Source organism: Haliotis rubra, unplaced genomic scaffold (genome assembly GCF_003918875.1).
Source record: "Haliotis rubra isolate DU_JTF1 unplaced genomic scaffold, ASM391887v1 Scf610, whole genome shotgun sequence".
In the NCBI taxonomy this organism is placed as follows: domain Eukaryota; kingdom Metazoa; phylum Mollusca; class Gastropoda; order Lepetellida; family Haliotidae; genus Haliotis; species Haliotis rubra.
The window spans coordinates 27108-39756 of NW_025767314.1; the positions used below are offsets into that span (position 1 = coordinate 27108).

Consider the following 12649-nt stretch of genomic DNA (forward strand, 5'->3'; position numbering starts at 1 on the left):
TCAGCTTCTGAGCCAACCGGACTATAACGAACGATTCAGAATCTTGTACTGCACAATATCCACTTTCGACTACCTGAATGTGCGTTTACCCGTAGGATTCGAAAAGCAAGAACACAGAACGTCAAACTCGGCACTTACAATACGCGTGCAGCTTCTAATTATCCACTTGCCGTGAAAACTTTGGTCATAATGTGATAACAGTTAAAGAGAAAGGCTTTGGGACGTGCAGGCGTCTTTGAAAGTTTAAACCGAAACATGCCTTATGGTCTGTACGTGCCACAAGCAAACGACAAGGACTACATATTCGTAACGTGATTCCTTGACATCGAACACAAAATCGAAATGCTGGTCCTGTGAGAATTTTGCAGAGTCACGAGTCACGATTTATTTTGCATATTTATGATGGGGATGTCGTGTCTGGCGACGTTGAAATGAATATCAAGCTAATGATAAACAAAAACCCGATGACAGATTTGGCGGTGGGTCTGTCATATGTGGGGTGTCATCACTTGAACACTGCAAAGCCCAATCCTTATTGTGCAACGAGCGTTCACTGGCCACTCGTCGTTGTGTGTGGATCGACGTTTTGTCCTTCATGACGTGCTCACCGTGGACAAATCGACAATGATCACTACGATTATATCATCCACAGAGGAATGAGTCCAGAGCGTTCTAAATTTGATTTCCACTAATATAAACATTGAATATCGTACGGTAACAACATATTGATAAAATTCTTCCGAAATCCTAAATTTGGCATTATAGTAATTACAATGGTAAAAGAATGGCCGATTCTGCTGCTATGGCAGCACTCACCAAGTCTGCGGCACATTACACCGGTAATTTGCTGTAACATCAGATATCTAATCGAAAGAAACAGGCACATGTAGGTATCAAAAAGACACAGGTAATTACTCAAGTAATTAAACCAACTATTTGTAACACTACATGTGTTTTCAGTCCAGATGTAAAGAAGTAATTATTTCAAATTTTCATCTATGTTGGATCATGTTAATGATACTATTCTCATATTCTCATAATACCGCTTTCATTTAATATTGCTTTTCAAAGGGGATTGAATTAACTGATACATTTTGAAGTACAGGGTATTTTATTTTGTATAATTGATAATACGATAATGAAGTAAGATTGATAGTTGTTTTCTTAGTTGGGGATGAGGATATGTGAGCCCAAGCCATTACACAATATGTATATTTAACCCCGTTGTTAATCATAGCACAGTTGTAAAGTGGCTACATGTCCGTACAATCAGACAGACAGACAGTTTATTTGCGTAATATCGGCCTAGTGGCCTATAATACAGTTATACAGTTGTATAAATCGACGTACAGTGGTCAAATGGATCCAGCTCTTGTTTGGAATACATTATGCAGAAATAAAGCAGTGAAATATATTACCCAACTCTTTCTTGATTTGAAAATAGATTCTAAAGTGATTGGACCCTTATACACTTTTCGAAGTTGTACCAAATACTTTTCTCGCCAACATTCGTAATATTTACATTAAAAAAAGACATGATTCTCGTCGTCAACTTCCAATGCATCACATATAGTGCACAATTATCCTGTTATGGGGATATCTTTTTTACATCTAAATTTGTTTATCTTCAGATTGTTATGGGAAATTTGAAATTTGCAGTACGCACGTATTAAGTATTTGTTTTTCAATTTAGTGATGTACTGTTCCAAGTGAAGGTCATATTTAAATTGTGAATAGTGGATGAGAATAGTTGAGCTGCAAATATCATTATGCCAAGTCTGGTAGTTTATATCTTTGATGCGTTGTTCGAAGGTTAAAATGAATAGCTGCACATCGCCGACACCTTGGTTTAACCATACATGTGAAAATCCGTTTTTGAATAAAATAGATCTCACACTTAATTTTGCCCATATCGTCAAAAGTTTTAAACATCTTATAACACTGTATGGTATAACGTTGTTGATTTATGTGTAACAGTTTAAACAAACACTTAATTACTTTGATCTGGATGAAAACATACATTGGATAACGTCTAAGTTAACCGAGGATAGCCTTGTTAGAAGCAAATTTTCCAATTTTGAGAAATCTTTTAAAATACGTCATTTGAATCCTTTCAATTGAATCTGAATATTTGTGTCCCCAAATTTCAGCTCCGTAGAGTAGTATTGGTGCTATCTTCCTATTAAAAATAATCCGTGCCATAGAGCATGTAATTTTCTGGTTTTTCTTAAAGATTCTAAACACTGAAAGACACGCTTTGTTTGCTTGTTGTGCAAGAGTTTTACACGCCTTTGTCCATATGAATCTTGATGAAAACACGATACCAAGGTATTTATAGTAAGTTACAACCTCCATAGGCTGATGACCGAAGAACCATTTCTCCGATTCCACAAGAATTCCACCATTTCGAAATACGATGATATTTGACTTTCTTAAATTCAATTCCAGTCCCCAGTTTAAACAGAATGACTACAGGAGCCGTAGTTGTCGTTGAAGACCAATAACACTAGTGGCAAAAAGAACGATATCATCGGCAAACATTAGTAGCAGCAGATCTTGTATATCCTGGGTAACGAACACTCCACTGTTACAAGACATATACAGTTCAGTGGCAAAGTCATTAATAAAAAGTATAAAAAGTACGGGACTTAGGATACATCCTTGTCTTTTTCCACGGGAGGTATCATACGCTACTGTTCTTCAATTACCAACTTTAACACGGGCCTTTACTGATGCGTACATACTTTTAAGCAAGATAAGTAACTTTCCATGACATCCACGTTGCATTAATACATATAATAACTTATCCCTGTCCACAAAGTCAAATGCTTTTTTAAAGTCAATGAATCCGCAGTAGAAACGACTAGGTATAACTCCCACTGGGGAACCGTGCAGGACGAAGAAGGATTGTAAGTCCTCACCGTCCCTGGTATGGTGGCCCAACTATGGTTGCTAACGAACTCTGACCCCTTTTTATATTGTGCTGTTAATTGACTAAGTGCATTCATTTACAGACACTCACATATTTTGGTCTAATATATGATAATCTAGTTTTTATACAGTCCTTCGATACACTCTTAAATGGTTTGAAGTCACATCGGCAATATTTCAGCCATAGCGTGACTAAAACTAGTTATGAATATATACAGATATATAAAACCCTGTCAACGAAGGACAGTACAATTACTAGATTATCACAAAATGAGTTAAAACTAACATACATCTTCAAAAGTAAAAAACCTTTTTTGGACAATACAATGCAAACAATGGGCTATTTATCGCCAACATCTAAAGGTAGATCACCATACTAGTACATTTGCTTTCTGCATGGCCCCTAGCTGGATTTATATCATCACTTCAGCCGCTGGCGATTGTAGTCGAATTTAGCCATAAATAAAAATCACGAAAATATTACTGAGTCAAAAAAGAAACTTCACAGAATGTAATTTAAAAAATAATGAATAATTTTTCTCTGATGATACATCTATGTATCCGAAATGGGATCCCTATCTTTCGACTCTAGAAAAACGTTAGCAAAACCCAATCAAACCCATCCATTCGTCGTGCAAATGACGTAAGTGCCAAATCAGGTTTTGCACGTGCAGTCGATCATGTGATCTTCGCATCGAAGTTTTCTTCATATGCACGTGTTTGCATTGGCCTCAAGAATTGAAAAAACGATTGTCAAATGTGCAACGTGAACGTGCCGTTGGCATGTTGCAAGCGGTAAGATCAGTTATTGACGTCGCAAGAGCAATGGGATGCAGCCGTCGTACTGTGTATGACTTGCGAGGTCGTCTACAACAAACTGGCACCACTTCTGATCGCCCAAGGTCGGGTCGTCCACGTGTGACGTCACGAGCAGAAGACCGTCGAATCGTCCTACGTCACCTAAGTGACAGATTTCTGCCAGCTACACGAACCAGGGCTGAGATGTTTAGAGGTCGACTGTCCTCACAGACCATTCGAAATCGGTTGCGGACTGCCAATCTCCATTCTCGACGTCCATATCGTGGGCCAATATTGACGTCGTTTCATCAACGTCAACGTCTGCTGTGGGCCCAACGTCACCTCCGATGAACCCAGAGAGACTGGAATCGAGTCGTCTTTAGCGATGAATCCAGGGTTACCCTCAGATTTACGGACGGCAGGCATAGAGTCTGGAGACGACATCGTGAATGGTATGCCCAATGTTGTGTACAGGAAGTCGACAGATTCGGGGGCGGAAGTTGCATGGTGTGGGGTGCTTTCTGTGGGAACAACCGTTCCCGACTTCTGGTCATCCGTGGAAACCTCACAGCTGCTGCTTACCGCAACCAGGTGCTCACCCCTGAACTCGTTCCTTTCATGGCGGCTCATGGCCCAGGTCTACAGTTCCAGCATGATAATGCTCGGCCGCATACCGCGATGTTGACACGAAATGTCCTTCAAAACGCTGGAATCAACGTCATGGATTGGCCATCGAGGTCCCCTGACCTTAATCCAATAGAGCACGTTTGGGATGCACTTGGGAGAAGGCTTCGTGGTCTTAGGAACCAACCTCAGAATTTGCAGGAACTTGGCGCTGCCTTGCAAGAGCAATGGCGCATAATCCCCAACCACGTGTTCACAAGCATCGGGCAGTCGATGAGGAGACGGTGTTTGGCAGTGGTGAATGCGCGGGGCTGCCATACACGATATTGAACTGAGAAATTTCGCATTTTTATTCTTGTGACTTGACATTCTGTATACCCATGTTTTGAACGGCGGTGTAGACTAATGGAACTGATTATGGCACTGTCAGTGTATCGAGTACATCACACAGATCTCAGAAATAAAATAATAACAATTTAACTATCTTACCATCTCTTGTTCTTTTATAGTTGCCTGAAGAAAGAATGTAAAGTTTCTTTTTTTACTCAGTATATTACGTTTAAAGAATCTGGTTACGTACCCTTCACGAAAATTTATTATATCTTAAAGCCGCATTATTGTCTTTGAATGTACAATGCAAATGATTATCAATTGATGCTATTTGTAGCACTGATATCAAAGAACGTGCTTTCAGAAACTGCACGACCGGCAAATCACAGCTGCGAATCTTAATCATTTAGGATAACAACTAGTACTAGTATTACTGAATGATAATTTAAGACATATAATAAAAAGGAAGATGAAACGCATCAATTACAGTATGATTTGGCTAACACGCGTTCGTTGAGGCCGAGATCATAGTTTCAATTTCCATGTATCTCAGGGAATATTATCCACACTCGCTTACACTGTCATTTGTGTGAGAGCTGTTACATGCGTGACATGTAAAACACACTGGCAAAGCCGCACAAGTGAGGTTTACTTTCATATTTTGTCAGTAGTTTCATAGAATTTGATCCAATACGTCTAAAATATTTGCTAGTTGGACATGTATTCTTTGCCCACATTGAAGCTGATAATACTTTGCAGTAAATTATATTAATGCATAATCAACCAATTGTTTACGCCCATTGTAATTCTATCGCCAGTAAAAACTGCAGGCAGAAGGCTTCTTCTTCAGATGACTCATGATTATGTATTCGTATTACTCTGTTCACCGTTTATGTGTACGTATTATTATTTTTCAGAAAAAAATCATGTCATTTTTGGTATTCCTAACGTTTGCCTGTTTGATTCTTTCAACACCAGGTAAGGTAATTTGTCAACAGGTTTCACGAAACAATATATGGGTCCTATTTTTAAAGCCAAAAATGTAACTTAGCAATATTAATTAATTGTTTTACTACTCTGCACGGGCTTACAAGGATTGAAAGATTAAGCAACATAGCTGGCAATGTGCTACTGATATCTTCCAGTTTTTCCACTGACCACCGTGATGACAAATTTCGATACCTTCAGTTATCAATATTGATGATTTGTTTCTACACAGTGTACTGGCTTACTCCATGTATGATTGAAAAGTGATACTGATGTTCTCCTGTTCTCTTGTAATGACTATTTTTGAAACCTTCAGTTTTCAATGTAGATTAATTGTTTTATTTCCTACATGAGAATATTCCATGTATGATTACATATGCTAAAGGGCTACTGATGCTCTTCTGTATTTCAGCTGACCACTGTCATAAAAGCCAACACTGTTCAAACTGTGATCCAGCATCAGGAAACTGCATCACAGAATGCGAAACTGGATATTACGATCTAAAATGCAAGTCTGAATGCAGCAAGAATTGCAAAGAGAAGAAATGCAAATTATTAGAAAATACTGGCATTGGTAATTGCACAGAAGGTTGTGAACCAGGGTATCACGGTGTAAACTGCAAACTAATTTGTCCAGTTCCAACACAAAACTGCTCCAAATGTCCAGGTGGATGTGACGGGGAATACTGTCAAGATTCCTACTACGGCTCAGCTTGCAAGGATTGTTCCAAGAGATGTCAATCGTGCAATAGAATAACAGGAACATGTGACCAGTGCCATTCAGATTATCATGGCAAAAACTGTGAGTACTCGTGTAATTACTGTTCGGGATCATGTGTCGGTGAATGTGCACGAGTATGTGCTCCTGGATTATACGGGACTGAATGTGCTGAAATGTGCAGTGAAAACTGTCTTCCTAACCCAGTGTTCTATTCTGAGGGCCAGTGTGTGGAAGAAGATGGAAACATTACAAACGAGTGTACACCAGAATGCCACAACGAGAGTGGTCAGTGCATTCATGGATGTGTGGCTGGATGGTATGGCCCAATGTGTGAATTTCAGTGTAACTCCAACTGTTTTAACAAACAATGTGACAACACAAGTGCCTGTGACGAGGGTTGTACAGCTGGTCATTTTGGAAAGGACTGCATACCATGTTCTGACATCTGCGCTAGTTACACTTGCAAATCAAACAACGGGTCTTGTTTACACAACTGCAACAGTGAGGTGTATGGACAATTCTGTAATCTCACCAATAAGACATGCATTGATGATGTGTGTGCTCAGATTACTGACAAATGTATCAAGGAATGCACCATCACTGAGGAAGGATGTATGCGTACTTGTTCAGAAGACATTCCAACAACCGAGTGCAGCGACGAATCTTGTGTCACAGGTAAATCATTTTAAACGAAACCATTTTTGGTTTGTAATGCTTCCTGGGATAAACGACAATCCAAAATAGGTGGACGTTTGATTTCAAATATATAGGCGTTAAAATCATTTCATTTTGAAAAATCACGTTTAAATCCTTAAAAGTGTATATACTGACAACATTGAGGATATCTATGGAACACTAATATAACCTGAATATAAAATCGCGGTTCTTTGTCTGAAACAAAAACTGTATGGGACATTATGAGCCATTTCAGTAAATTATTATTCAACAATCTGACAGAATAAAAAAATGAATACTTAATTTGAGGTACAATGATCGTCATGACATTAGGATTGGTACAAATGTTTTGGTTGGTACACAAAAGATTGCAAATCTCGAGTAGCAGACATCAGGATCAATGAGTGAGATGTTAACGACGACAAAAACGTAAATAATTTAATTTAATTTTGATTAGTGCTAAAGAACATTGTAATATTCTTAAGAGTTACGTGTACAATACAATCACAAAAACATATGACCGAAAGGCTCTTGAAACATTCAAGGTTTAAGATCAAAGCAATTCAACGTATATTTTGCTAAAAAACATTGCTATACTCATGACAGTTATGCGCGCACGACAATGACAAGATGAAACTACAAAATATAGTTTTCCTTGTATGTAAACTAGGTTTACCGAAAGTTATAACATGGTATTTTTTACATAGATTGAGTTATATACGTTCTTTGACGATTAGCAGTATATTTTGTACATACAGTACAACCAGAAACTATTGAGAATTTAAAGATTGTAAATTTTTATATTTTTTTCACTTATTACTCACGTATTAAATGTGAATATTACCAGAAAATAACTCCTGATTCAAAAACAGGTGAACAGTTAGTATTTTGTCAAGTCACCATGGGCAGCAATGCAGGCTTGAATGCGGCGGGGCATACTACTAATCAAAGAATTTAGAAAGTCGTGGTCCATGCTGTCCCAATATCGGACCACCTCTTCTTTCATTTCAGCAATATTTGTCAGAACTTTCTTATTGACACTTTCCTTCATAAGTCCCCAAACATTTTCTATTGGAGTTAGGTCAGGGCTATAGCTTGGTCAATCTAATAATGTCATATTTTGGGTCCGAAACCAAAGGTTTTTCAGTTTGTTTGGTCCAGAATTTCAGTGTATTAGGAAACAGCCACACAAAACTTTCATCTGAGAAAATCACATTGTCCCAGTTCAAATTTCTATGCTGTAAGCACCAGTTCAACCTTCGATCCTTTTCTTCAGGTTTCATGATCTGTGATCGGTGAATACCAAGCCGCCTCCTGTCACCGACACTCAATTTTCTGGGCCTACCTGCGCCTCCCTGGTGCTCAATGCCATATCCATTTGCAATATTTTCAAAACATGATAAACAGTGGACAAAGGGATGCCTGTTCTACTTGAAATCACTTTAGCTGATCCGTTGTCCTTGTTATAATACTTTGAAATCAACTTCCTCTTCTCTAAATCATCCATACTGAGGATCACTGAAAATGTCGTCTGCTAGCAAGTAAACAAAGGGGGATAACTCTTCACAAACTAATGAAAAAGGATTAACGGAGTTGTCTCGCTTGAATGAAACCAAACACTTGAAAGCTGGTCAAGGTTGTTTATACTAGAAATCCAATTGAACAAATTCCTAAAATTCTCAATAATGTCTGGTCATACTATACATGCTAAATCATTGAAAATTCATTATGCTATTTAACAGAACCCCACGGCAAAATTGTGAAGATAATATACTGAGTCAAAAAAGAAACTCAAAATGTAATTTGAAAAATATTGAATAATTTTTCTCTGATGATACATCTATGTATCCGAAATGGGATCCCTTACTTTCGACTCTAGAAAAACGTTAGCAAAACCCACTCAAACCCATCTATTCGTCGTGCAAATGACGTAAGTGCCAAATCAGGTTTTGCACGTGCAGTCGATCATGTGATCTTCGCATCGAAGTTTTCTTCATATGCACGTGTTTGCATTGGCCTCAAGAATTGAAAAAACACTTTTAAACCACAGTTCTAACGGTACTTGAAATGCCACGATTGTCAAATGTGCAACGTGAACGTGCCGTTGGCATGTTGCAAGCGGTAAGATCAGTTATTGACGTCGCAAGAGCAATGGGATGCATCGTACTGTGTATGACTTGCGAGGTCGTCTACAACAAACTGGCACCACTTCTGATCGCCCAAGGTCGGGTCGTCCACGTGTGACGTCACGAGCAGAAGACCGTCGAAGCGTCCTACGTCACCTATGTGACAGATTTCTGCCAGCTACACGAACCAGGGCTGAGATGTTTAGAGGTCGACTGTCCTCACAGACCATTCGAAATCGGTTGCGGGCTGCCAATCTCCATTCTCGACGTCCATATCGTGGGCCAATATTGACGTCGTTTCATCAACGTCAACGTCTGCTGTGGGCCCAGCGTCACCTCCGATGAACCCAGAGAGACTGGAATCGAGTCGTCTTTAGCGATGAATCCAGGGTTTACCCTCAGATTCGCGGACGGCAGGCATAGAGTCTTGAGACGACATCGTGAATGGTATGCCCAATATTGTGTACAGGAAGTCGACAGATTCAGGGGCGGAAGTTGCATGGTGTGGGGTGCTTTCTGTGGGAACAACCGTTCCCGACTTCTGGTCATCCGTGGAAACCTCACAGCTGCTGCTTACCGCGACCAGGTGCTCACCCCTGAACTCGTTCCTTTCATGGCGGCTCATGGCCAAGGTCTACAGTTCCAGCATGATAATGCTTGGCCGCATAACGCGATGTTGACACGAAATGTCCTTCAAAACGCTGGAATCAACGTCATGGATTGACCATCGAGGTCCCCTGACCTTAATCCAATAGAGCACGTTTGGGATGCACTTGGGAGAAGGCTTCGTGGTCTTAGGAACCAACCTCAGAATTTGCAGGAACTTGGCGCTGCCTTGCAAGAGCAATGGCGCAGAATCCCCAACCACGTGTTCACAAGCATCAGGCAGTCGATGAGGAGACGGTGTTTGGCAGTGGTGAATGCGCGGGGCTGCCATACACGATATTGAACTGAGAAATTTCGCATTTTTATTCTTGTGACTTGACATTCTGTATACCCATGTTTTGGAACGGCGGTGTAGACTAATGGAACTGATTATGGCACTGTCAGTGTATCGAGTACATCACACAGATCTCAGAAATGAAATAATACCAATTTAACCATCTTACCATCTCTTGTTCTTTTATAGTGCCCTGAAGAAAGAATGTAAAGTTTCTTTTTTGACTCAGTATATTTCTTATACTATCTTTTCAATTGCCTCTCAAGACTACATGTATGCATTCCTTAATCACCCTACCTCGTTATTCACTCCTAACATTATAAAGGGATGACATTATAAAACACGACCAGATTGTTTGATACTTTTTTCAGCTGACATTATCCATCTCTTTCAGGTAAATCGGCGAGTGGCATAAACCTGTACGCAGTATCACTGATAGCAGCACTGTTTGTGGCAGTAGCAGGATGTTGCATCTGTTACCGCAGGGGTCTCACTACGACGAGGTCAGTGTGTACATGTGGCATGTGTACTAAGTAAATATAGCAGTTGCTTAAAACAGATTATTCAGCACTGAACGTTTATGACTGACGCTTTTTACTATACTTCAACATTAAATGGAAACTCGTCTACAAATGTAACATTGTATCCAAGCATGCTCACAGTTTGCCATTGTAAATGAGTGTCATTGAATGAGTGAGTGATTTAAGATTTTAAGTCACACCGGCAATATTTCAGCCATATCGTGACTAAAACAAGGTATAGATTTCTAATGATTAAAAATTAAATTATAAACACCTGCCAACGAAGGGCAGTAAAACAACTAGATTATCACAGATATATATTTAAAACTAGCAAGTAAATCAAAAACAGTTTAACTATAGAGGACGATACAACTGAGTGTTATTGAAACCTATCAACTGGGGAATCTGAAATCCAAAAATAACGACGGTGCATTTGTTTACCTGATGACTATATCGTTCTACTATTCAGGAATAATCAGCAGGGTGAGAGTGAACATGGAGCAGGAACACCACAAGAAGAAAGAGGAGAGTACGAGGCCTTACATCGGTATTGTGAAATTAGAGAAACAGACATGGACAAGGAGTCTGAGACATCAAACAGCCAAGAAATCGGGCAAGAGATGGCCCCCGCCTTTCCTGTTTTAGCGGGTTGTTCTTTCCAAACAAGAGGCACTGGTCTTGCTGACGGAGATGCAAACATAACAGGAATTTCGTCTGGAGCAACAGAAACAGACACAGCTATAGATGCACGATATGTATCGCCAGTTGCTGATGATTAGATTTTAACCTGATTGTAGTGAGTCGGTGAGTTAGTATAGTCGTACGCTGATTTTAGCAATGTCTAAGAAATATCACTGCGGGGACACTAGAAATGGGTTTCAAAAATTTTACCAATGTGGGGAATCGACCCACCTTGACGAGTGGGTTCTTTAACCATTAGTTTACACCCACCGCCTTTAACCTTATTGTAAGCAGTAACAAGATCAATAGAATGTATGACATTGAACCATTATTCGTCCCTGAATTTGCATATCAATTGTGATGGTGTTTGTATCATTTTGATCAGGACCATAAAGCTTCGCTCGTGAGGATTGCCAGACTTGCGATCTAACTACATTTAGGACGTTGTTATAATTCCTTTGTAATCGTTTTAATGTTTATACATTTTTCCATATAGCATCATGCTGTCAAAGTTACATCATCATCGATAAATATTTGTAAATGAGCACATTTGGAACATCACACGGTGCTTTGGGGGAACTGCAAGGGTCACGTTTGGAGAATATCACCGGGTAACAAAAAAGGCCCTTCATCATCCTGTGGTCGTAGGACCATCCATGTTCATGGCTGACCGACAATTAGCACAGCTCGACATCGTGACAATCATTTGGGAAAAGAGATTTTGCTGTGCATAGATTTTATTCACATGTTTAATCGCATGATTCTATTATGCATTGTGATCATATTGGTTATCTGACAAGGGCAGGCAAGATTAATCATGTATTGAAGATGATTTACAAAATTTGATTTTTACACAGCTGAGAGGTTATGTAGTACTATGCAGATATTTTACACATTGTACACATCTGATTTGTAGTGTTAAGATTTTAAGTCACATCAGCAATATTTCAGCCATATCGTGACTACAAACAAGTTATGATTTTACAATAAATAGAGGTAAATTATAAAAACCTGTCAGCGAAGGACAGTGAAACAACTAGTTTATCACAGATTTCAATTTAAAACTAGTAATTAACACTAAACATTTTAACTATACATGACAATACAGTATAAAAACAGGCTATAGATTGCCAACAACTGAAGGTAGATCACCATAGTAGGGACCACGGGGATTTACAGTACATTTGCTTCCTGCATGGACCCTAGCTGGATTTACACCATCCCTTCAGCTGTCAGCAAGTTTAGACAATTTAGCCATAAATTAAAATAACACATATTCTACGGTTAGAATCTGATTTGTAAATTGATTATTGGT

The 12649-nt window shown here is 39.3% G+C and overlaps 1 protein-coding gene across 1 annotated transcript; it reads left to right on the forward strand.

The window, feature by feature from the left end:
* Positions 1-5275: 5275 nt before the first annotated feature.
* On the forward strand, positions 5276-11613 carry LOC124255871 (cell death abnormality protein 1-like). The gene is made up of 5 exons (XM_046689815.1): positions 5276-5329; positions 5601-5661; positions 6083-7066; positions 10527-10635; positions 11123-11613. Exons 2-5 carry the CDS (start codon positions 5610-5612, stop codon positions 11430-11432), a joined length of 1455 nt encoding a protein of 484 aa, XP_046545771.1. The 5' UTR covers positions 5276-5329; positions 5601-5609; the 3' UTR covers positions 11433-11613.
* The last annotated feature ends 1036 nt before the right edge of the window (positions 11614-12649 follow it).

Coding starts and splice junctions, on each gene's coding strand:
- LOC124255871 (XM_046689815.1), top strand. CDS start 5,610: ATGTCATTTTTGGTATTCCTAACGTTTGCCTGTTTGATTCTTTCAACA. Junction 5,662..6,082: donor TTTGATTCTTTCAACACCAG/GTAAGGTAATTT, acceptor TCTGTATTTCAG/CTGACCACTGTCATAAAAGC. Junction 10,636..11,122: donor AGGGGTCTCACTACGACGAG/GTCAGTGTGTAC, acceptor TCTACTATTCAG/GAATAATCAGCAGGGTGAGA.